We start from the raw sequence: 27541 nt of genomic DNA, 5'->3' as shown, positions 1-27541 counted from the left end.
CCATGGTTCCATCCGCTGCCAGATCCACTCCCAGATATCTAAAACACTTTACTTCCTCCAGTTTTTCTCCATTCAAACTTACCTCCCAGTTGACTTGACCCTCACCCCTACTGTACCTAATAACCTTGCTCTTATTCACATTTACTCTTAACTTTCTTCTTTCACACACTTTACCAAACTCAGTCACCAGCTTCTGCAGTTTCTCACATGAATCAGCCACCAGCGCTGTATCATCAGTGAACAACAACTGACTCACTTCCCAAGCTCTCTCATCCCCAACAGACTGCATACTTGCCCCTCTTTCCAAAACTCTTGCATTCACCTCCCTAACAACCCCATCCATAAACAAATTAAACAACCATGGAGACATCACACACCCCTGCCGCAAACCTACATTCACTGAGAACCAATCACTTTCCTCTCTTCCTACACATACACTTGCCTTACATCCTCGATAAAAACTTTTCACTGCTTCTAACAACTTGCCTCCCACACCATATATTCTTAGTACCTTCCACAGAGCATCTCTATCAACTCTATCATATGCCTTCTCCAGATCCATAAATGCTACATACAAATCCATTTGCTTTTCTAAGTATTTCTCACATACATTCTTCAAAGCAAACACCTGATCCACACATCCTCTACCACTTCTGAAACCACACTGCTCTTCCCCAATCTGATGCTCTGTACATGCCTTCACCCTCTCAATCAATACCCTCCCATATAATTTACCAGGAATACTCAACAAACTTATACCTCTGTAATTTGAGCACTCACTCTTATCCCCTCTGCCTTTGTACAATGGCACTATGCAAGCATATACGCATATAAACATGTACATATTCATACTTGTTGCTTTATTCATTCCCGTCACCACCCCGCCACTCATGAAATAGCATTTCCCCCTCCCCACGCGAGGTAGCACTAGGAAAAGACAAAAGGCCACAATCTTTTACACTCAGTCTCTAGCTGTCATGTGTATTGCACTGAAACCACAGCTCCCTTTCCACATCCAGGCCCCACAAAACTTTCCATGGTTTACCCTAGACACTTCACATGCCCTGGTTCAATCCACTGACAGCACGTTGACCCTGGTATACCACATCGTTCCAATTCACTCTATTCCTTGCATGCCTTTCACCCTCCTGCGCGTTCAGGCCCCGATCGCTCAAAATAATTTTCACTCCATACTTCCACCTCCAATTTGGTCTCCCACTTCTCCTCGTTCCCTCCACCTCTGACAAATATATCCTCTGTCAATCTTTCCTCACTCATTCTCTCCATGTGACCAAACCATTTCAAAACACCCTCTTCTGCTCTCTCAACCACACTCTTTTTATTACCACACATCTCTCTTACCCTTTCATTACATACTCGATCAAATCACCTCACACCACATATTGTCCTCAACCATCTCATTTCCAACACATCCACCCTCCTCCGCACAACCCTATCTACAGCCCACACCTCGCAACCATACAACATTGTTGGAACCACTATTCCTTCAAACATAGTCATTTTTGCTCCCCTAGAGAACGTTCTCGCCTTCCATACATTCTTCAACGCTCCCAGATTCTTCACCCCCTCCCCCACCCTCTGACTCACTTCCACTTCCATGGTTCCACCAACTGCCAAATCCACTTCCAGATATCTAAAACACTTCCCTTCCTCCAGTCTTTCTCCATTCAAACTTACCTCCCAACTGACTTGTCCCTCAACCCTACTGAACCTAATAACCTTGCTCTTTTTCACATTTACTCTCAGCTTTCTTTTCACACACTTTACCAAACTCAGTCAACAGCTTCTGCAGTTTCTCACTCTAATCAGTCACCAGTGCTGTATCATCAGCAAACTACAACTGACTCACTTCCCAAGCCCTCTCATCCACAGCAGACTGCATACTTGCCCCTTTCTCCAAAACTCTTGCATTCACCTCCCTCCACTTCCCTTCCTCCAGTTTTTCTCCATTCAAACTTACCTCCCAACTGACTTGTCCCTCAACCCTACTGAACCTAATAACCTTGCTCTTTTTCACATTTACTCTCAGCTTTCTTTTCACACACTTTACCAAACTCAGTCAACAGCTTCTGCAGTTTCTCACTCTAATCAGTCACCAGTGCTGTATCATCAGCAAACAACAACTGACTCACTTCCCAAGCCCTCTCATCCACAGCAGACTGCATACTTGCCCCTTTCTCCAAAACTCTTGCATTCACCTCCCTAACAACCCTATCCATAAACAAATTAAACAACCATGGAGACATCATGCATCCCTGCCGCAAACCGACATTCACATACTCGTACACATGCCTTACATCCTCGATAAAAAATTTTCACTGCTTCTAGCAACTTACCTCACACACCATATACTCTTAATACCTTCCACAGAGCATCTCTATCAACTCTATCATATGCCTTCTCCAGATCCATAAATACCACATACAAATTCATTTGTTTTTCTAAGTATTTCTCACCTACATTCTTCAAAGCAAACACCTGATCCACACATCCTACCACTTCTGAAACCACACTGCTCTTCCCCAATCTGATGCTCTGTACATGCCTTGACCTTCTCAATCAATACCCTCCCATATAATTTCCCAGGAATACTCAACAAACCTATACCTCTGTAATTTGAACTCACCTTTATCCCCTTTGCCTTAGTACAATGGCATTATGCATGCATTCCACCAATCCTCAGGAACTTCACCATGCACCATACATACACTGAATATCCTCATCAACCAGTCAACAACACAGTCACCCCCTTTTTTAATAAATTGCACTGCAATACCATTCAAACCTGCCGCCTTGCCGGCTTCCACCTTCCACATACCTTTCACTACCTCTTCTCTGTTTACCAAACCATTTTCCCTGACCCTCTCACTTTGCACACCACCTCGGCAAAGCACCCTATATCTGCCACTCTATCATCAAACACATTCAACAAACCTTCAAAATACTCACTCCATCTCCTCAGTTCACCACTACTTGTTATTACCTCCCCATTAGCACCCTTCACCAATGTTCCCGTTTGTTCTCTTGTCTTATGCACTATATTTACCTCCTTCCAAATCATCATCTTATTCTCCCTAAAATTTAATGATACTCTATCACCCCAACTCTCATTTGCCCTCTTTTTCACCTCCTGCACCTTTCTCTCAACCTCCTGCCTCTTTCTTTTATACATCTCTCTGTCATTTGGCAAAAATCATCCAAATGCCTCTCTCTTCTCTTTCACTAGCAATCTTACTTCTTCATCCCACCACTTACTACTCTTTCTAATCTCCCCACCTCCCACCTTTCTCATGCCACAGGCATCTTTTGCTCAAGCCATCACTGCTTCCCTAAACACATCCCATCCCATTCCTCCTCCATTCCCCTTATGTCATTTGCTCTCACCATTTTCCACTCTACACTCAATCTCTCCTAGTACTTCCTCACACAAGGCTCCTTTCCAAGCTCATGTACTCTCACTACTCTCTTCACCCCAACATTCTCTCTTCTTTTCTGATTGCCATCTCCCGTGTCAGCGAGGTAGCGCTAGGAAACAGACAAAGAACGGCCAGTCCACTCATATGCATATATATATAAATGCCCATACAAGCACATATACATAACAACATATACACATATACATACGTTTACATACACACACATATGTACACGTGCATATTCATGCATGCTTGCCTTCTCCCATTCCTGGTGCTACCCCACCCCAGAGGAAACAGCATCACTACCCCTACTTCAGTAAGGTTGTGCCAGGAAAACAGACAAAAGAAGCCTTGATAAGCACAAATAACAATGCATTGTCTCATATTCAGTTTTCAGCATTTTAGTAAAGAAATTTAATGTAAATTTAATGTAAATGTGTGTGACTTGAACACCTGACCTAATTACATTACTTACCTCAAAAATAGAAAGGCCACAACACAGCCTTTCTCTTGTCAACAGGTCCCCCTCTCTAGCAATCATGGCTTGCTGAAATGCAAAGTACATGGTGAAGCACATTAACAATTTCCAGCAAATTCTAATCATACTGCTCGAAAAGGAGATGAATGACCCTCTTATAAAAAAATAAACTAAGTAGGATATCAGACAGGTGAGCAAAATGCCTTTACACACAAATGATTCTTCAAACCATATTTTCCTTCTTCCAAAAGTCCAAGCTGAAGGTGCTTTCTTCAGCACCATTCAGCACTGTCATATTGTTATCACATTTCATATATCTAGACTGTAAATCCAAGAGAGGTCACAGCAAAATGAAAATACTAAATATGTACTGAATCACAAACATCAAACACCTAAAAATTTCAAGAAAAAAAATTGAAATGTAAACCAGACACTTTAATCATCTGTATGTCTCTTATATTTAACACTAAACTATGACATGCAGCCCAGCTGACCAAGCAGTCACTATCTGATCAGCTAAAATTTTGAAAATCTAAAGAGTTAAGCTAGAAAATATCATTACATGCACAAATTCTCATGGAAAGTGCTTATACTACACAAAAATATATCTCCAACAGCATTAATAAGAATTTCATAAATGCCTCCTATTCTAAAAAACAGGTGTCACAGGACTCTTATAAGTGGTTACACCATGAGCAAAAAGTCTTTGGCGAGGTTGTACCATCATCAGTGGACGGACAGAAGGAAAGCCTTGTCGAGGACCTTCTCACTCAAAAAGAGTCCATAATTTCCCTGAACCTGTGTGGAGTGCAGCCTCAAAGCTGAAGGAGCCCCATAAAAGGGGGTTCAGATACTGTATAATGATTATTTCAAACAAAATAGTATATGTTGCTTTTCACACTTCTTTTATGTAATGTAACTTCATGTTGTATACATTCAAATAAAAATTGAACAAATGCTCCCTTATCAAAATATTGGTGGTGACCAGTCAGCATGACCTTTTTTTCATAAATACTCACCTTTGCAGTCCCAAGTCTTTCAATGTTTGCAACAATCTGCAGAGGGGCATACTTGGCTTCAAGTCGCTTTTGTTTAGTCTCAGGCTTTTCACCCTCTGTAGAGTATCAAAAGTTAATAAATCAATACCTTACATAATTCTCACATGTGAACTTCTTTACTGTGAGACATACTATCACAATGAAGACATCAATTATCTAATAATTATTACAATTTGCAACTTGAAAGATGTAAATGCTATTGAGACTATCAACAATACATGATCATTCAACTTCCTTTACAATTATATCTAACTAAAGTCATGCCATGAAGATTTTTGTACATAAAAATGTACTAAAATATCCACTCTCCCTTTTTTTGTCACCTGACAAACATACTTAAACATTTCATGTTTGGATGGTATTGCAGTGGAATTTATTAAAAAAGGGGGTGACTGTATTGTTGACTGGTTGGTAAGGTTATTTAATGTATGTATGACTCATGGTGAGGTGCCTGAGGATTGGCGGAATGCGTGCATAGTGCCATTGTACAAAGGCAAAGGGGATAAGAGTGAGTGCTCAAATTACAGAGGTATAAGTTTGTTGAGTATTCCTGGTAAATTATATGGGAGGGTATTGATTGAGAGGGTGAAGGCATGTACAGAGCATCAGATTGGGGAAGAGCAGTGTGGTTTCAGAAGTGGCAGAGGATGTGTGGATCAGGTGTTTGCTTTGAAGAATGTATGTGAGAAATACTTAGAAAAGCAAATGGATTTGTATGTAGCATTTATGGATCTGGAGAAGGCATATGATAGAGTTGATAGAGATGCTCTGTGGAAGGTATTAAGAATATATGGTGTGGGAGGCAAGTTGTTAGAAGCAGTGAAAAGTTTTTATCGAGGATGTAAGGCATGTGTACATGTAGGAAGAGAGGAAAGTGATTGGTTCTCAGTGAATGTAGGTTTGCGGCAGGGGTGTGTGATGTCTCCATGGTTGTTTAATTTGTTTATGGATGGGGTTGTTAGGGAGGTGAATGCAAGAGTTTTGGAAAGAGGGGCAAGTATGAAGTCTGTTGGGGATGAGAGAGCTTGGGAAGTGAGTCAGTTGTTGTTCGCTGATGATACAGCGCTGGTGGCTGATTCATGTGAGAAACTGCAGAAGCTGGTGACTGAGTTTGGTAAAGTGTGTGAAAGAAGAAAGTTAAGAGTAAATGTGAATAAGAGCAAGGTTATTAGGTACAGTAGGGTTGAGGGTCAAGTCAATTGGGAGGTGAGTTTGAATGGAGAAAAACTGGAGGAAGTGAAGTGTTTTAGATATCTGGGAGTGGATCTGGCAGCAGATGGAACCATGGAAGCGGAAGTGGATCATAGGGTGGGGGAGGGGGCGAAAATTCTGGGAGCCTTGAAGAATGTGTGGAAGTCGAGAACATTATCTCGGAAAGCAAAAATGGGTATGTTTGAAGGAATAGTGGTTCCAACAATGTTGTATGGTTGCGAGGCGTGGGCTATGGATAGAGTTGTGCGCAGGAGGATGGATGTGCTGGAAATGAGATGTTTGAGGACAATGTGTAGTGTGAGGTGGTTTGATTGCGTAAGTAACGTAAGGGTAAGAGAGATGTGTGGAAATAAAAAGAGCGTGGTTGAGAGAGCAGAAGAGGGTGTTTTGAAATGGTTTGGGCACATGGAGAGAATGAGTGAGGAAAGATTGACCAAGAGGATATATGTGTCGGAGGTGGAGGGAACGAGGAGAAGAGGGAGACCAAATTTGAGGTGGAAAGATGGAGTGAAAAAGATTTTGTGTGATCGGGGCCTGAACATGCAGGAGGGTGAAAGGAGGGCAAGGAATAGAGTGAATTGGAGCGATGTGGTATACCGGGGTTGACGTGCTGTCAGTGGATTGAATCAAGGCATGTGAAGCGTCTGGGGTAAACCATGGAAAGCTGTGTAGGTATGTATATTTGCGTGTGTGGACGTGTGTATATACATGTGTATGGGGGTGGGTTGGGCCATTTCTTTCATCTGTTTCCTTGCGCTACCTCGCAAACGCGGGAGACAGCGACAAAGCAAAAAAAAAAAAAAAAATGTCCTTAATCTTATGCAAATGAGGATCCATTCTAAGTCACTCAGATAGCATGTTCAAACTTGAAGCAAATGAAGGCATAATGTTGAAAAAGAAATTGAAGATTGTAAAATTGCATCGCTGAGGTTCTGTCTGTGTGTTGAGAATGTTAATGATCTTGCAGGGTAAGGAGCCTCTCAACTCCTACATTCTAGTGATATTAATGCTTCTCACTCTTCACAAACCACACCAAATAGCAGTTGTGGCAATAGCATATTTCGAAACTCTCCCCTCAACCAGCATGATAATGAGCATGAAATACATGTCACTGTCCTACTGCACCAGGCTAACCACCTTATGTTTCTTTGGATACTAAATAATCAATCAGTCTCTGGAACACAGATATCATGGCAACTGTGACTCCTGTCAGTTAAGAGAAAGGTTTTCAAAAAAGATAGAGCAGTAGGGCAGGAAAAACACAGAAAATTTTGCCTTTATGACAACATCCTTGGGAGAAAAAGAATTTCATTTTTCAAACTGTCTTTTCTTTCCACAGTCAGCTTGTCTTGCAAGCTATGAAAACAACAGCATGGAGGCAGAGAATCTAAGAAAAACTTTGTAGCCAAGAGAAAGATGACCACAAACATACCCAGAAGTTAATCTGTGGCACACTTGATCCTGCACCTTGTAGGAAGCCCAAAACCTGTAGGACTGATCCTTAGCATCCCAAAAAGATATCGCTGACAGTGTTGATGAATGCCACAGACCTCTGGAAAATGCCTCTAGGAAAAATTTCCCACAAAAAGCTAGTGTTGAAGTACTTTTCTGACATGGCTCTGACAAACAGGCCAGGATGAGCCACAAAACCAGTCTTTTAATTCAACGTGAAACATTCCCCCAGAGAAAGATTTCAAACTGCCAAGACAAACTGGAAATGGTAGGGTCTTCTTACTAATGTCTAAGGATCTCAAGTATTGTCTCAGACATTTAAGAAGTTCTTAAAAAGTAATCCACAAAAAAAAGCAACATAAGGGTATTTACAGTCTACATGCTGAATTTTCCAAAATCCTTAAGTTGGTAAATCTTAACCCATGAAAATTATCATAAATGGAAAAATTCTTATAACTAAATTTTAAGAAAAAGCCTTGACTGTAACAACACCAAGACCTATACCAATACCCACTTATACCGCAAGGGAGGACACATGAGGGAACAACCTGAGAGTTAATCTCACATAGATCTCTTACAGGTCACGTACAAAACCCCTAACAGTGGGACCCAAAAGCCCTCTTGTACCAGATTCTTTTTCTTAGAGTAGAATTTTGAAGGGAGCTTCAACAATCCCAGAAGAATCTCACCCTTAACTCCAAAAGGACCCCAGCCATATTTGTACATTCCATGGTATAGAAACCATAGCCATACTTATATGGATTGCCTTTTCCCACCCTCATCTCACTTTGAAAGCACAATTTATCTGTATGTAGAGGTGCCTTATGTCACAAGAAAATGTAATAAGCACTAGGGAAAAGTCGTTGAGTTCTAGTTATCCATATCACAATGTCTTACCCTGTGGAGACCCAAACCATGCTTTTTTTTCTATGTCATTTAAACTTAAAAGGCTCACTTTATGGGTATATAGAGATAACTTACATCACAAGCAATAACAATTAGCATTGGGGAAGGACCCCAGTATTTCAGTTAATCATATAACACGGTGGGGGAAGGTACGTCTCTGCTATACATCCCTCATCATAAATTGATCAATCAGAAACAGTCTTTTGGGCACTAACTTTGGTTCTAATGATTCTGTAGATATTGAACGATTAACACTGGGACAAGTTTTCTGTATATAAATAATCCATTGGCGGTGGTGGAAAAAAGACCAGCATGCTTGACTAAACAAAAATCAACAAGCACATGATATGCCAAGCTTGCATGATGTGCCAAGTCTGAATATCTGTACAACCAGCCAAATGACCAATGTAGCATGTTCATACAGTAGATGTTTCCTAATTGTGTTATTGTACTTAAAGACCTCCTCTTAAAATGTCTAGAATAAAGTCTTTGCTCTAACTTTATGTTCCTCCACCACCTCATATCTCCACATTGTATGAGAATATAAATAAGTACACACACAAACATTCATGTTCTTTCATGCTTATTTACTGTTTCTCACACCAATGAGGTAGCATCAGGAACAGACTAAGTGACAGCATTCATTTGCTCACATCCACTTTTTAGATGTCATGTATAATGCATCAAAAACAAAGCCCCTTATCCACAGGCAAGCCCAGCCGATCCTTCTGCAGTTTCCCCAGGCCACTTCATATGCCTTGGTGCAGCCTATCAACAATATGTTGTCTCTCTGTGTACCACAGTGCTCTAATCTGCTTTATTCCATGCATGCCTCATCCCCTACTACATGCTCAGACCCCTTGTATTTAAAGCGTTTTCCTTTCCACCCTCCACACTAGTCGAATCATGGAATACTTATCTTTGTAAACAGCTGGGCTCCAAACTATCGGATGACTGGGACCAACAATCAAAAAATCACGATTAAAAAAAATCCTCAATGACATTCTCAAATTATTCAAAAACAAATCCATGACCACTGGTATGTGGACCCTGACAAGAGGCATCTAAAAAGAGGAAAAAGTCTAGATATGTCTGACAAGCATAGAAAACCAAAGAACTACATGTGGTTGGTCTGGTACTGCCTGAGAGCAAAAAATATAAAGGATGAGATGTTATTACTGGGTGGTGATTGATGATTGGAGGAGTGACTTCTAAAGCAAACTATTGCTACAACCAGTTTTGGTTGTTGGTGAAGGGTGAGATGCCTTAACCTCACTAGAAGGTGGAGGGTTAAAGGTTCCTAACCCCTAGATATCGCAGAGATTCTCTCATAGCTTGCAGGACAAGCATCCTAAGAGAGAAAACAATGAAATTTGCAAATTTTCCATAAAGGGAAATAGAATTCTCATAATTCTTTTTTATCATATATCCCTCCATAGGAGGATGGACATCTTTTTTTTCCAGTTTCTTTTATAATCAGAACATTTCTTTTTTTGAATCAGCTTTCTAACCCAGCCTTTGACCTAATCTGTAAAGGTCAGGTTAAATGCCAGTGGTGTCATGAGTGTAGTGAAGATGCTTCTACCCTTATCTGTAAAGGTCAGTTCAAAGGACAATGGTGTGAAGGGTGTAGTGAAGTTGAATCTGTCAACAGTGGTGCAGTGAACAAGCATTTGTCAAGAGTAATGTGAAGATCCACTTATTGAGGGTGAAGTGAAATTAAGTTGATCATGAATGTACTGAAGATGCATTTGGTGATGTATGCCTCCATAATGAGCATTATGGTGAGTGACAATGCAGAAGGGAGACATGATTACTTCACTCAAGAATGTTGGCATCTCTAGTTTACATCAAGCCTTTGTATCAAGAAACTGATAGCAACATACCTTTGCAGTATGGTCGAGGCAAAATATTCTGGAAGGGTGCTGCCTGCAAGAGATCACACACTTCCTCAAGTGTCAGAGATTGTTCTATCAACAGACAAAAGAGCAGAGCATTACCAAGTTCTCTGAAGTGGTGGAAAAGGTCAGCCCTTGCATCTGGATACTGCACAATGTCATTAAGCTGTGCATGGTAGTACCCCAGTACACCTGTTGAGATAATTCATGTAACAGAACATACCACTGTGGGATAAAAACGTCTATAATAAGCATATGTATATCACCCTCTCATTATTTTTTTAATTTTCCAAAAGAAGGAACAGAGAAGGGGGCCAGGTGAGGATATTCCCTCAAAGGCCCAGTCCTCTGTTCTTAACACTACCTCGCTAATGCGGGAAATGGCGAATAGTTTGAAAAAAAAATATCACATTCATGAGATTACAACTAAATCAACATTACTGCCATCTTCTAGTATATGATAATGATCTAAAAAGTTTTTTTTTCATACATGTACACTGTTTCTCACATTAGCAGGTAGTGCCAGGAACAGATGAAGAAATGGTCTCATAAGCTCACATCCACTCTCTAGCTGTCATGTGTAATGTGCCTATCCACAAATGGGCCCCACACATCTTCCTATGATTTCCTACAACCACTTCATGTCCTGGTTCAGCCCACTGGCAGCACATAATCCTACATATATCACTTTGCTCCAATTTGTTCTAACACCTGCATGCTTTGCACCCCCCTGCATGTCCAGGTCCCAAGCCTTCAAAGCAACCCTCTGTCTCCTCCAAGCTTTCCCTTATTTCGTTGTTTTTTCCACTTCTGATATGTATAACCTCTTAGTCATCCTTCTTACACTCATCCTCTCTATGCATCCAAACCATTTCAGCATGCCCTCTTCAGCTCTTTCATACATCCTACTCTTAGTACCACAACTCTCTCTTATCCCCTTCATGCCACATAATATCCTCAAACATTTCATTTCCAACACATCTACTCTCCTTCTTTTATATTTTTTGTCTACTCTTGCCTTGCATCCATACAGCACCCCCAAACATATCCATATTCACCCTTAAAGACAATGACCTCCCTTTCCATATGTTGCTCAATGTGCCCAAGGCCTTTGCCCCCCCTCACCTAACCAATGGATCACTTCAGTTCCCATGGTTCTTGCTGCTATGTCCAAGCCCAGGTATCTAAAACAATCCACTTCCTCTAAGTTCTGTCCATTCAAACTCACACCCCAAATAACCTGTCTCACTGTTAAACCAAACAAACTTGCTTTTATTCATATTTACTCTCAACTTTCTCCTTATACACTTTCTCCCAAACTCAGACACCAACTTCTGTAGTTTCTCACTTGAACCTGCCACCAGTGATATATCATCAGCAAAGAACAGCTGACTTACCTCCCAGCCTTCCCCCACCTGCAGCAGACTGCATATAAGCTCCTCTCTACATGACCCTTTGCATTCCCCTCCACCACCCTAACTATAAACAGATTAAACAGCTATGATGACAACGTATACCCCTGTTGCAGACCCACCTTCAACTTGGACCACTTATTCTCCTCACCATGAATCATCCTCCTGTCTAATTACCCATATCATACTTCAAACAGATTCATTGATGAAGGACATCATGGTTTTGTCCCTGATAAAAGTATGCAAACACAACTATTAACTCATCATGATGACATACAAAAGTTTGATGGATGGGAAAAGCAGCTGATAATTCAAACAATGGAGTGTTACTCAAGTCAAAATATAAAATGGGAAAATAGGAAAATGGACTATAAATGACTGTATTTTCACTTCAAAATCAGTGCAAGAAATACCAAGTGAAATACAGATAAGACCATGTTGATCTATAACATGAAATACCATGAGCAAAATTAATAACAACAAAAAAATATCCCTTGCTTCATGTGGGAAATATGAACTGCAGAAACCTCACACAACAGGAAATCACATAAATGCTCATCATCATCACAGCTTTGGACCTGAACTGAAGGTTACTAAGGCCACTTTTCTTCTCTCATGCTCTATTCATGACAAGAGCATTTTCTGTATAATTGATTTCATTCTTGCAGTTACCACTGCAGACAGTGGAGTAAAGTGAACCAAAACACTTCGAATTTTCTATGCATACTTCTTTATGTGAAGGACTGTGGATTCACCCTAGTTCTTAAAATGTCCAAGCTCTGACGCTCCCTCACCAGCATCAGCATGTGGTATGATTTTTAGCTTCGTTTCTTAGGTCTGAGAGGTTCTCTTCCATTTAAGTGCTGGTTCTGGAGTAGGAGATGTTGCAGGACATTTGGATGGCATAACAACAAACACAAACACAATGACTAGCAAGAAAATCACATCAGAAGGTACACCTTAAATTGTACTAACAACACAGATCCACACACAACAGTCACAACTGCAAGACTGACCCACTGGTGCAAATGTGGCATGCTCCAGTCAAGACCCAGACTTACTCCACCCGCCAACCTTCATAGAAGTTTTGGTGCACTTTCTACCAAACTGACACTCCCTCACCAACATCAGTGCATCATAAGGTTTCTAGCTTCATTTCTGAGGATAGAAAGGTCTCTTCTGTTTCAATGCTGGTTCTGGGTTAGATGTTGCAAGACATTTGGATGCCATTCTAATGAACACAAATACAGTGGGTTGCAGGAAAATACATTAGTAGGTACACTCAAATCGCACAAATAGTACAATTACGCACACAACAGTAGTAACTGCGAGACTAACCCTCTGGCAGGAACTGCAGGAAAATACATTAGTAGGTACACTCAAATCGCACAACTCGTACAATTATGAACACAACAGTAGTAACTGCGAGACTAACCCTCTGGCAGGAACATAGAGCACTCCACCTAAGACCAACACTTACTCCACCCGCTGACCCTCAATAAAGTTTTGATGCACTTTCTACTCTGCTGACACTCCCTCATCAGCATCACCACATCATAAGATTTCTAGCTTCATGTCTAAGCTCAGAGAGGTTCCCTTCCATTTAACAGCTAGTTCTGGGGTATAGATGTTGCTGGAAGATTGGATGCCATAATAACAAACACAAACACAGCAGCAAGACAGATGCAAAAACAATGGTGGTAATGCGAGGCTGACCTGCTGGCGGGAACATGACACGCTTCACCCATACTTACTTCACCCATCAATCCTCACTGAAGTTTTGGTGCACTTTCTACCACACAAACCCAAATAGTAGCAAATTTTGACCATATTAAAAGAGGAATTGGTAAAAGAAGGTTCCTCATATAATAGCAAAATTACATGCAGTGTTCCCGCAAAAAGCGATGATTGGGTGTATATGGAGTTAATCAGTTGCAAAGTAATAAAGTGAATATTGCCTGAATTAGTTTTTGAGCCAACATTCACTTTGGCTACTGCACATGGGTGAGATTGTACATGGGGAAAAAAAAATGACTTTGAGTAGTGGCAGTATCATAACCAATGAAGTAGGAGGTGCTGCTATTGTGGAAAGTAAAGAAGCCTGGAACCAGGAAAAGTATTGAAAACCTCGAGGGGGTATTCTAGTTTTACTGGAATAGCCAAGTCTTACCCCACCTTCTCATGGTGACCTCATCAGTACACCCCTTAGAGGTGGAAACTAAAGGGGGAGACATTGCCCAATTACATCTGAGCAACAGTTTTAGATTTGAACAAACACCTGAGGTGTACTATTACTTTTAGTTTTGACAATTCATGAGCTTCCCTGTCTCTGAAAACACTGCGCTGGAGTTGCCCTCTGCCAGTGAACTGTCATGGGTGACGCACAAAAGATTAAGAAGCGGCACTGGAGTCTACCTGTTATGCTGAGGGTTAAAAGGAAAAAGTGATTAAGTGTGAAGGTGTTGAATGTGAATAGGATGACTGGGGAGAATAAAAGGAGGGAGATTGTGGAGAGGTGTGAAAGTTGTAGCATGGATGCCTCAGGGAGAGAGGAATCCCATATTCTCAGGCATGGTGTTTTTTTTTTTTTTTTTCTGCTTTGTCGCTGTCTCCCGCGTTTGCGAGGTAGCGCAAGGAAACAGACGAAAGAAATGGCCCAACCCACCCCCATACACATGTATATACATACATCCACACACACAAATATACATACCTACACAGCTTTCCATGGCTTACCCCAGACGCTTCACATGCCCCGATTCAATCCACTGACAGCACGTCAACCCCGGTATACCACACCGCTCCAATTCACTCTATTCCTTGCCCTCCTTTCACCCTCCTGCATGGTCAGGCCCCGATCACACTAAATCTTTTTCACTCCATCTTTCCACCTCCAATTTGGTCTCCCTCTTCTCCTCGTTCCCTCCACCTCCGACACATATATCCTCTTGGTCAATCTTTCCTCACTCATTCTCTCCATGTGCCCAAACCATTTCAAAACACCCTCTTCTGCTCTCTCAACCACGCTCTTTTTATTTCCACACATCTCTCTTACCCTTACGTTACTTACTCGATCAAACCACCTCACACCACACATTGTCCTCAAACATCTCATTTTCAGCACATCCATCCTCCTGCGCACAACTCTATCCATAGCCCACGCCTCGCAACCATACAACACTGTTGGAACCACTATTCCTTCAAACATACCCATTTTTGCTTTCCGAGATAATGTTCTCGACTTCCACACATTCTTCAAGGCTCCCAGAATTTTCGCCCCCTCCCCCACCCTATGATCCACTTCCGCTTCCATGGTTCCATCCGCTGCCAGATCCACTCCCAGATATCTAAAACACTTCACTTCCTCCAGTTTTTCTCCATTCAAACTCACCTCCCAATTGACTTGACCCTCAACCCTACTGTACCTAATAACCTTGCTCTTATTCACATTTACTCTTAACTTTCTTCTTTCACACACTTTACCAAACTCAGTCACCAGCTTCTGCAGTTTCTCACATGAATCAGCCACCAGCGCTGTATCATCAGCGAACAACAACTGACTCACTTCCCAAGCTCTCTCATCCCCAACAGACTTCATACTTGCCCCTCTTTCCAAAACTCTTGCATTCACCTCCCTAACAACCCCATCCATAAACAAATTAAACAACCATGGAGACATCACACACCCCTGCCACAAACCTACATTCACTGAGAACCAATCACTTTCCTCTCTTCCTACACGTACACATGCCTTACATCCTCGATAAAAACTTTTCACTGCTTCTAACAACTTGCCTCCCACACCATATATTCTTAATACCTTCCACAGAGCATCTCTATCAACTCTATCATATGCCTTCTCCAGATCCATAAATGCTACATACAAATCCATTTGCTTTTCTAAGTATTTCTCACATACATTCTTCAAAGCAAACACCTGATCCACACATCCTCTACCACTTCTGAAACCACACTGCTCTTCCCCAATCTGATGCTCTGTACATGCCTTCACCCTCTCAATCAATACCCTCCCATATAATTTACCAGGAATACTCAACAAACTTATACCTCGGTAATTTGAGCACTCACTCTTATCCCCTTTGCCTTTGTACAATGGCACTATGCACGCATTCCGCCAATCCTCAGGCACCTCACCGTGAGTGATACATACATTAAATAACCTTACCAACCAGTCAACAATACAGTCACCCCCTTTTTTAATAAATTCCACTGCAATACCATCCAAACCTGTTGCCTTGCCGGCTTTCATCTTCCGCAAAGCTTTTACTACCTCTTCTCTGTTTACCAAATCATTTTCCCTAACCCTCTCACTTTGCACACCACCTCGACCAAAACACCCTATATCTGCCACTCTATCATCAAACACATTCAACAAACCTTCAAAATACTCACTCCATCTCCTTCTCACATCACCACTACTTGTTATCACCTCCCCATTTGCGCCCTTCACTGAAGTTCCCATTTGCTCCCTTGTCTTACGCACTTTATTTACCTCCTTCCAGAACATCTTTTTATTCTCCCTAAAATTTAATGATACTCTCTCACCCCAACTCCCATTTGCCCTTTTTTTCACCTCTTGCACCTTTCTCTTGACCTCCTGTCTCTTTCTTTTATACGTCTCCCACTCAACTGCATTTTTTCCCTGCAAAAATCGTCCAAATGCCTCTCTCTTCTCTTTCACTAATACTCTTACTTCTTCATCCCACCACTCACTACCCTTTCTAATCAACCCACCTCCCACTCTTCTCATGCTACAAGCATCTTTTGCGCAATCCATCACTGATTCCCTAAATACATCCCATTCCTCCCCCACTCCCCTTACTTCCATTGTTCTCACCTTTTTCCATTCTGTACTCAGTCTCTCCTGGTACTTCCTCACACAAGTCTCCTTCCCAAGCTCACTTACTCTCACATCCCTCTTCACCCCAACATTCACTCTTCTTTTCTGAAAACCCATACAAATCTTCACCTTAGCCTCCACAAGATAATGATCAGACATCCCTCCAGTTGCACCTCTCAGCACATTAACATCCAAAAGTCTCTCTTTCGCGCGCCTGTCAATTAACACGTAATCCAATAACGCTCTCTGGCCATCTCTCCTACTTACATAAGTATACTTATGTATATCTCGCTTTTTAAACCAGGTATTCCCAGTCATCAGTCCTTTTTCAGCACATAAATCTACAAGCTCTTCACCATTTCCATTTACAACACTGAACACCCCATGTACACCAATTATTCCCTCAACTGCCACATTACTCACCTTTGCATTCAAATCACCCATCACTATAACCCGGTCTCGTGCATCAAAACCACTAACACACTCATTCAGCTGCTCCCAAAACACTTGCCTCTCATGATCTTTCTTCTCATGCCCAGGTGCATATGCACCAATAATCACCCATCTCTCTCCATCAACTTTCAGTTTTACCCATATTAATCGGGAATTTACTTTCTTACGTTCTATCACGTACTCCCACAACTCCTGTTTCAGGAGTACTGCTACTCCTTCCCTTGCTCTTGTCCTCTCACTAACCCCTGACTTTACTCCCAAGACATTCCCAAACCACTCTTCCCCTTCACCCTTGAGCTTCGTTTCACTCAAAGCCAAAACATCCAGGTTCCTTTCCTCAAACATACTACCTATCTCTCCTTTTTTCACATCTTGGTTACATCCACACACATTTAGGCACCCCAATCTGAGCCTTCGAGGAGTATGAGCACTCCCCGCGTGACTCCTTCTTCTGTTTCCCATTTAAAAAAAAAAAAAAAAAAAAAAAAAAATACGAGGGAAGGATTTCTGGCCCCCCGCTCCCGTCCCCTCTAGTCGCTTTCTACGACACGCGAGGAATGCGTGGGAAGTATTCTTTCACCCCTATCCCCAGGGATAATATACATATATATATATACACATACACACACATACACACACACACGCACATATACACACACACACACATACATATATATACATACGAAAAATGTAAGAAACAATTTAGAAAACTGAAACTTCTAGCTTGAAATGAAAAGAAAAAAAAATGAATGTCACATGGTGACATGGTGTATAAAGTGAAAATAGAAATGATGAATGCAAGTTATGGGAGGGCATGGAAATAGGTTTGGTATGGATGGGAATGAGTGAAAATTATCGGGATAGAGGAAAAGAAGGATGTGCAATTTTGCTTTCACCAAGAGTTTGGGAGGGTGTTACAAAGCATGAATGGAATGGACCAAGAATAGTGTGAATGAAAGGAAAGATTGGGACTGTGAAATATGCATGGGTATGTGTATATGCGCCTGTGAATATGAAGATTTTATGAGGTAAGGATGAAATGAAGCATTTCTGAAGGAATTTGAGACTCTGTATAAACAGTTTTGAGAACGAGAAAAACATGGGTATATTGGGTGATATGAATGTGAAAGTGGGATGCGATGGAATTGGTGAGATAGCTGATGAATGGGGAGTGTCTGGAGTAAATGAGAATGGAAGCTATCTTGTGGATATTTGTGCTGAAAGGGGTTTATTCCTTGTGAACACCTTTTTTCAGCAAAAGATGATCCATAGATATACATGGATGAGGAATGATGAAAGAGAAGAGCAAAAGGCTTTGAATTACTATGTGGCAAAGGATGGAAGATTGAAAAAGGCAGTGCTGGATGCTAGAGTTGTGAGAGGCTTCTTTGGAGACTATGACCATTTTGCAGTTCTTCTGGGGATAAGGATCAGGGAGAAGTGGAGTTATGGTGTAAGGAAGAATGGAGAGGTAAAATTGTTGGCAAGTAAGATGAATCAGGAAATATACAGGGAGGAGTATGAAAGGAAGGTAACTGAAAGCTTAGATGGAAGCAGTGTGAATGTACAAATGCAGTCATGTGTGAATGAGGTGTTTAAAATCTTTAAAGAAACAGTAGTGAAGGGTGTAGAATCAGTCACCAGATACAAGGTAGTGAGACATAGGAATAAAAAGGGCAATGCATGGTACACAAAAGAGGTTAGAAATGCTGAGGAAGAGAAGAAAAAGGCATATGGTATACTGATCAATAGGAATAAACCAGTGGAAGTTCAGCAAAGGAGGGAAGAATACAAAATAAGTAAGCAGAATGTTAAGGAGCTAATAGAGGAAAGCAATTAAAGTAAATGAAGAGTTTGGAAGAAAGTTAAGTGAAAATTTTCTGGATAATAAGAAACTATAAAGGAAGGAGGTGAAAAAGGAAAGAGGAGGATGTACAAGTGGAAATGCTGATGTGAGAAGTCAGGAAGGGGAAATGCTGAATCAAAAGGACTAAGTGAGAAAGATGGAAAGACTATTTTGAAGAACTGTTGAATATGGGAGAAGGGGAGGCAGCAGTTGTTACATGCATGGGTATGGAGGAGGGAAGGAAGAGGATACAAGTGCAGGGGCCTATAGCAAAGACGGAGGTAAGAAGGGTAATAATGAGGCTGAAAGTAGGAAAGGCACCTGGAGTGGAGGAGATTACAGCTGAAATGCTGAAGTATGGAGGAGAAAGTATGATAGAATGGATGTATCTTATATGTAATTTAGCACAGAAACAGAAGGCTGTGCCTGAGGATTTCACTTAGTGAAAGCTATTACTGTCTCTTTTTTCAAAGGAAAAGGTGAGAAGAATGCATTAGAAATTATAGGGGAATAAATCTGCCTTTTATCGAGGATGTAAGGCATGTGTACGTGTAGGAAGAGAGGAAAGTGATTGGTTCTCAGTGAATGTAGGTTTGCGGCAGGGGTGTGTGATGTCTCCATGGTTGTTTAATTTGTTTATGGATGGGGTTGTTAGGGAGGTAAATGCAAGAGTCCTGGAAAGAGGGGCAAGTATGAAGTCTGTTGGGGATGAGAGAGCCTGGGAAGTGAGTCAGTTGTTGTTCGCTGATGATACAGCGCTGGTGGCTGATTCATGTGAGAAACTGCAGAAGCTGGTGACTGAGTTTGGTAAAGTGTGTGGAAGAAGAAAGTTAAGAGTAAATGTGAATAAGAGCAAGGTTATTAGGTACAGTAGGGTTGAGGGTCAAGTCAATTGGGAGGTAAGTTTGAATGGAGAAAAACTGGAGGAAGTGAAGTGTTTTAGATATCTGGGAGTGGATCTGTCAGCGGATGGAACCATGGAAGCGGAAGTGGATCATAGGGTGGGGGAGGGGGCGAAAATTTTGGGAGCCTTGAAAAATGTGTGGAAGTCGAGAACATTATCTCGGAAAGCAAAAATGGGTATGTTTGAAGGAATAGTGGTTCCAACAATGTTGTATGGTTGCGAGGCGTGGGCTATGGATAGAGTTGTGTGCAGGAGGATGGATGTGCTGGAAATGAGATGTTTGAGGACAATGTGTGGTGTGAGGTGGTTTGATCGAGTAAGTAACGTAAGGGTAAGAGAGATGTGTGGAAATAAAAAGAGCGTGGTTGAGAGAGCAGAAGAGGGTGTTTTGAAATGGTTTGGGCACATGGAGAGAATGAGTGAGGAAAGATTGACCAAGAGGATATATGTGTCGGAGGTGGAGGGAACGAGGAGAAGAGGGAGACCAAATTGGAGGTGGAAAGATGGAGTGAAAAAGATTTTGTGTGATCGGGGCCTGAACATGCAGGAGGGTGTAAGGAGGGCAAGGAATAGAGTGAATTGGAGCGATGTGGTATACAGGGGTTGACGTGCTGTCAGTGGAGTGAATCAAGGCATGTGAGGCGTCTGGGGTGGACCATGGAAAGCTGTGTAGGTATGTATACACGTGTGTGGACATGTGTATGTACATGTGTATGGGGGGGGGGGTTGGGCCATTTCTTTCGTCTGTTTCCTTGCGCTACCTCGCAGACGCGGGAGACAGCGACAAAGTATAAAAAAAAAAAAAAAAAAAAAAAAAAATCTGTTAGGTATACCAGGAAAAGCTTTTTTTTTTTCTTTTTTTTTTTGCTTTGTTGCTGTCTCCCACATTTGCGAGGTAGCGCAAGGAAACAGACGAAAGAAATGGCCCAACCCATCCCCATACACATGTATATACATACGTCCACACACGCAAATATACATAACCTACACAGCTTTCCATGGTTTACCCCAGACGCTTCACATGCCCTGATTCAATCCACTGACAGCACGTCAACCCCGGTATACCACATCGATCCAATTCACTCTATTCCTTGCCCTCCTTTCACCCTCCTGCATGTTCAGGCCCCGATCACACAAAATCTTTTTCACTCCATCTTTCCACCTCCAATTTGGTCTCCCACTTCTCCTCGTTCCCTCCACCTCCAACACATATATACTCTTGGTCAATCTTTCCTCACTCATTCTCTCCATGTGCCCAAACCATTTCAAAACACCCTCTTCTGCTCTCTCAACCACACTCTTTTTATTTCCACACATCTCTCTTACCCTTACGTAACTTTCTCGATCAAACCACCTCACACCACACATTGTCCTCAAACATCTCATTTCCAGCACATCCATCCTCCTGCGCACAACTCTATCCATAGCCCACGCCTCGCAACCATACAACATTGTTGGAACCACTTTTCCTTCAAACATACCCATTTTTGCTTTCCGAGATAATGTTCTCGACTTCCACACATTCTTCAAGGCTCCCAGGATTTTCGCCCCCTCCCCCACCCTATGATCCACTTCCGATTCCATGGTTCCATCCGCTGCCAGATCTACTCCCAGATATCTAAAACACTTTACTTCCTCCAGTTTTTCTCCATTCAAACTTACCTCCCAATTGACTTGACCCTCAACCCTACTGTACCTAATAACCTTGCTCTTATTCACATTTACTCTTAACTTTCTTCTTTCACACACTTTACCAAACTCAGTCACCAGCTTCTGCAGTTTCTCACATGAATCAGCCACCAGCACTGTATCATCAGCACACAACAACTGACTCACTTCCCAAGCTCTCTCATCCCCAACAGACTTCATACTTGCCCCTCTTTCCAAAACTCTTGCATTCACCTCCCTAACAACCCCATCCATAAACAAATTAAACAACCATGGAGACATCACACACCCCTGCCGCAAACCTACATTCACTGAGAACCAATCACTTTCCTCTCTTCCTACACGTACACATGCCTTACATCCTCGATAAAAACTTTTCACTGCTTCTAACAACTTGCTTCCCACACCATATATTCTTAATACCTTCCACAGAGCATCTCTATCAACTCTATCATATGCCTTCTCCAGATCCATAAATGCTACATACAAATCCATTTGCTTTTCTAAGTATTTCTCACATACATTCTTCAAAGCAAACACCTGATCCACACATCCTCTACCACTTCTGAAACCACACTGCTCTTCCCCAATCTGATGCTCTGTACATGCCTTCACCCTCTCAATCATTACCCTCCCATATAATTTACTAGGAATACTCAACAAACTTATACCTCTGTAATTTGAGCACTCACTCTTATCCCCTTTGCCTTTGTACAATGGCACTATGCACACATTCCGCCAATCCTCAGGCACCTCACCATGAGTCATACATACATTAAATAACCTTACCAACCAGTCAATAATACAGTCACCCCCTTTTTTAATAAATTCCACTGCAATACCATCCAAACCTGCTGCCTTGCCGGTTTTCATCTTCCGCAAAGCTTTTACTACCTCTTCTCTGTTTACCAAATCATTTTCCCTAACCCTCTCACTTTGCACACCACCTCAACCAAAACACCCTATATCTGCCACTCTCTATCATCAAACACATTCAACAAACCTACAAAATACTCACTCCATCTCCTTCTCACATCACCAGGAAAAGTGTATGCACAAATATTAACAGACAGAGTGATAGAAGTGACTGAATGCAAGATAAGTGTAGAGCAAAGGGGTTTTAAGAAAGGTATGGAATGTATGAATCAGATTTTTGTAGTAAAAATGATGGTGGAAAAATATTTAGTGAAAGGTAAGAAGTTGTATGCAGCTTTTATATACCTGGAAAAAGCGTAAGACAGAGTTGAGTGGAACGCTTTGTGGGATAGGTTAGGGATATATGGTATACGGGGAAAACTGCTGAATGATGTAACATCCTTCTATAGAGCAGCAATTACATGTGTAAGAGTGGATGGAAAGCTGAGAGAAAGTTTTGGGATACATGTAAGTATGAGGCACGGTTGTGTGATGTCACCATGGCTTTTTAAGATGAAAACCAGCAAGGCAGCAGGTTTGGATGGTATTGCAGTGGAATTTATTAAAAAAGGGGGTGACTGTATTGTTGACTGGTTGGTAAGGTTATTTAATGTATGTATGATTCATGGTGAGGTGCCTGAGGATTGGCGGAATGCTTGCATAGTGCTATTGTACAAAGGCAAAGGGGATAAGAGTGAGTGCTCAAATTACAGAGCTATAAGTTTGTTGAGTATTCCTGGTAAATTATATGGGAGGGTACTGATTGAGAGGGTGAAGGCATGTACAGAGCATCAGACTGGGGAAGAGCAGTGTGGTTTCAGAAGTGGTAGAGGATGTGTGGATCAGGTGTTTGCTTTAAAGAATGTATGTGAGAAATACTTAGAAAAGCAAATGGATTTGTATGTAGCATTTATGGATCTGGAGAAGGCATATGATAGAGTTGACAGAGATGCTCTGTGGAAGGTACTAAGAATATATGGTGTGGGAGGCAAGTTGTTAGAAGCAGTGAAAAGTTTTTATCGAGGATGTAAGGCATGTGTACATGTAGGAAGAGAGGAAAGTGATTGGTTCTCAGTGAATGTAGGTTTGCGGCAAGGGTGTGTGATGTCTCCATGGTTGTTTAATTTGTTTATGGATGGGGTTTTGGAAAGAGGGGCAAGTATGAAGTCTGTTGGGGATGAGAGAGCTTGGGAAGTGAGTCAGTTGTTGTTCACTGATGATACAGCACTGGTGGCTGATTCATGTGAGAAACTGCAGAAGCTGGTGACTGAGTTTGGTACAGTGTGTGAAAGAAGAAAGTTAAGAGTAAATGTGAATAAGAGCAAGGTTATTAGGTACAGTAGGGTTGAGGGTCAAGTCAATTGGGAGGTAAGTTTGAATGGAGAAAAACTGGAGGAAGTAAAGTGTTTTAGATATCTGGGAGTGGATCGGGCAGCGGATGGAACCATGGAAGCGGAAGTGAATCATAGGGTGGGGGAGGGGGCGAAAATCCTGGGAGCCTTGAAGAATGTGTGGAAGTCGAGAACATTATCTCCGAAAGCAAAAATGGGTATGTTTGAAGGAATATTGGTTCCAACAATGTTGTATGGTTGCGAGGTGTGGGCTATGGATAGAGTTGTGCGCAGGAGTGTGCATGTGCTGGAAATGAGATGTTTGAGGACAATATGTGGTGTGAGGTGGTTTGATCGAGTAAGTAATGTAAGAGTAAGAGAGATGTGTGGAAATAAAAAGAGCGTGGTTGAGAGAGCAGAAGAGGGTGTTTTGAAATGGTTTGGGCACATGGAGAGAAAGAGTGAGGAAAGATTGACCAAGAGGATATATGTGTGGGAGGTGGAGGGAATGAGGAGAAGTGGGAGACGAAATTTGAGGTGGAAAGATGGAGTGAAAAAGATTTTGAGTGATCGGGGCCTGAACATTCAGGAGGGTGAAAGGCAGACAAGGAATAGAGTGAATTGGATCGATGTGGTATACCAGGGTGTAAGTGCTGTCAATGGATTGAATCAGGGCATGTGAAGCGTCTGGGGTAAACCATGGAAAGTTCTGTGGGGCCTGGATGTGGAAAGGGAGCTGTGGTTTCGGGCATTATTGCATGACAGCTAGAGACTGAGTGTGAACGAATGGGGCCTTTGTTGTCTTTTCCTAGCGCTACCTCGCACACATGAGGGGGGAGGGGGATGTTATTCCATGTGTGGCAAGGTGGCGATGGGAATGAATAAAGGCAGACAGGGTGAATTGTGTGCATGTGTATATATGTATTTGTCTGTGTGTGTATATATATGTGTACATTGAGATGCATGGGTATGTATATTTGCGTGTGTGGACGTGTATGTATATACATGTGTATGGGGGTGGGTTGGGCCATTCCTTTTGTCTGTTTCCTTGTGCTACCTCGCAAATGCGGGAGACAGCGACAAAGCAAAAAAAAAAAATATATATATATATATATATATTTATATTTATATTTATTTATATATATTTATATATATTTATATATATATATATATACATATATATATACATATTTATATATATATATACATTGGTTCTCAGTGAATGTAGGTTTGCGGCAGGGGTGTGTGATGTCTCCATGGTTGTTTAATTTGTTTATGGATGGGGTTGTTAGGGAGGTGAATGCAAGAGTTTTGGAAAGAGGGGCAAGTATGAAGTCTGTTGTGGATGAGAGAGCTTGGGAAGTGAGTCAATTGCTGTTCGCTGATGATACAGCGCTGGTGGCTGATTCATGTGAGAAACTGCAGAAGCTGGTGACTGAGTTTGGTAAAGTGTGTGAAAGAAGAAAGTTAAGAGCAAATGTGAATAAGAGCAAGGTTATTAGGTACAGCAGGGTTGAGGGTCAAGTCAATTGGGAGGTAAGTTTGAATGGAGAAAAACTGGAGGAAGTAAAGTGTTTTAGATATCTGGGAGTGGATCTGGCAGCGGATGGAACCATGGAAGTGGTAGTGAATCATAGGGTGGGGGAGGGGGCAAAAATCCTGGGAGCCTTGAAGAATGTGTGGAAGTCGAGAACATTATCTCCGAAAGCAGAAATGGCTATCTTTGAAGGAATAGTGGTTCCAACAATGTTGTATGGTTGTGAGGCATGGGCTATGGATAGAGTTGTGCGCAGGAGGGTGGATGTGCTGGAAATGAGATGTTTGAGGACAATATGTGGTGTGAGGTGGTTTGATCGAGTAAGTAATGTAAGGGTAAGAGAGATGTGTGGAAATAAAAAGAGCGTGGTCGAGAGAGCAGAAGAGGGTGTTTTGAAATGGTTTGGGCACATGGAGAGAATGAGTGAGGAAAGATTGGCCAAGAGGATATATGTGTCGGAGGTGGAGGGAACGAGGTGAAGTGGGAGACCAAATTGGAGGTGGAAAGATGTAGTGAAAAAGATTTTGAGTGATCGGGGCCTGAACAAGCAGGAGGGTGAAACGCAGGCAAGAAATAGAGTGAATTGGATCAATGTGGTATACTGGGGTCGACGTGCTGTCAATGGATTGAATCAGGGCATGTGAAGCGTCTGGGGTAAACCATGGAAAGTTCTGTGGGGCCTGGATGCGGAAAGGGAGCTGTGGTTTCGCGAATTATTACATGACAGCTAGAGACTTAGTGTGAACGAATGGGGCCTTTGTTGTTTTTTCCTAGCACTACCTCGCACACATGAGGGGGGAGGGGAATGTTATTCCATGTGTGGCGAGGTGGCGATGGGAATGAATAAAGGCAGACAGTATGAATTATGTACATGTGTATATATGTATATGTCTGTGTGAGTATATATATGTGTACATTGAGATGTATAGGTATGTATATTTGCGTGTGTGGACGTGTATGTATATACATGTGTATGGGGGTGGGTTGGGCCATTTCTTTCGTCTGTTTCCTTGTGCTACCTCGCAAACGCGAGAGACAGCGACAAAGCAAAATAAATAAATAAATATATGAATGGAGTGATAAGAGAGATAAAAGGAAAACTAGGAAAAAGGGGTGCAGAGATGGAGTGTGGTGGTGAGATACGGTGGCTTGTAACAAGCCTGTTTGCAGATGATACTGTGTTGTTTGCAGAGTGAAGAGGATATGCAGAAGGTTGTACATGTGTTTTATGATATGTGTAAGGGGAGAAGATTGAAGGTAAATGCAAGTAAAAGTAAAGTAATGATGCTTGAAAGGAAACAGAGTGAAAGTAGAGATTTTATATCACCGTATAGAGTGAAAGAAGAAAGTGTACTAAATTGTGCTGTGGATATAGGAGGGGAAAAGCCTGGAAGAAGTGAGGGAATTTAAGTATTTGGGAGCTGTCTTGGGTAAGTGTGGTGATATGGAAGGAGAGATAAGGGAGAGAGCAGTACAGGGTAGAAGAGTCACTGGGTCCTTCAATAGAATAATGAAGGGTAGAGGTGTAAGTATGGAAATGAAGAGACAATTAAGGGGCAGCAGAGTCCTCACACCCCTGATCTATGCAACCAAAACATGGACATGGAATGAGGCACAAAGGCTAAGAATCTGGGCTATGGAACTGAGCTATCTCAGAATAGTATGTGGTGTGATAAGATAGAATGAAGAAGGGTTTATGAGAACTGTGGTATGTCAAGGAACGCAAAGGGAATGAATTGTTGAATGGTAGAATGGGTGAAACATAATACTTTGAGGAGATTAGTGTATGTTGACAGAATGCAAGACTGGGAGTTTACAAGAAGAGTGTATGATAGTACAAATAAAGGGGTTGGTGTGTGAGTGGAAGACCACCTGTGACATGGGCAAATAGGGTGGAAGAATACTGGTGGGAGAGAAACAGAGGAAGAATGCATGAAATGGTATATGTGAGGGAGGCATGTAAAGACAAGGATAAGCGAAGACTTGCCATGGCCACCCCTTGATGGGAGTTTCTGGAGGGAACGGGCTTCAGAGATATGGACAGAAAGTGGCTGTATGCATTTGATATCAATCAACTGTAATTACGTTTAGAGTTAAATATGAAATAAGTAAACATGGATTTCTATAGAACACTGTAAACCCAATATCTTCTCTTCAGTCTTACTGGGTGCAT

The 27541-nt window shown here is 41.8% G+C and overlaps 1 protein-coding gene across 1 annotated transcript in view; it reads right to left on the bottom strand.

Moving 5' to 3' along the window:
• The window catches only part of Cyfip (Cytoplasmic FMR1-interacting protein Sra-1), a 262708-nt gene that overhangs the window by 19520 nt on the left and 215647 nt on the right, over positions 1-27541 (bottom strand). Inside the window, 3 exon segments of the mRNA XM_071656579.1 lie at positions 3913-3984; positions 4935-5029; positions 10430-10633. Of these exon segments, the coding sequence (XP_071512680.1) occupies positions 3913-3984; positions 4935-5029; positions 10430-10633 (371 nt within the window).

This window comes from Panulirus ornatus, chromosome 63 (genome assembly GCF_036320965.1).
Source record: "Panulirus ornatus isolate Po-2019 chromosome 63, ASM3632096v1, whole genome shotgun sequence".
Classification (NCBI taxonomy): domain Eukaryota; kingdom Metazoa; phylum Arthropoda; class Malacostraca; order Decapoda; family Palinuridae; genus Panulirus; species Panulirus ornatus.
Note: the sequence above shows the minus strand (reverse complement) of the source record. Positions and strands in the feature narration are given on the sequence as shown.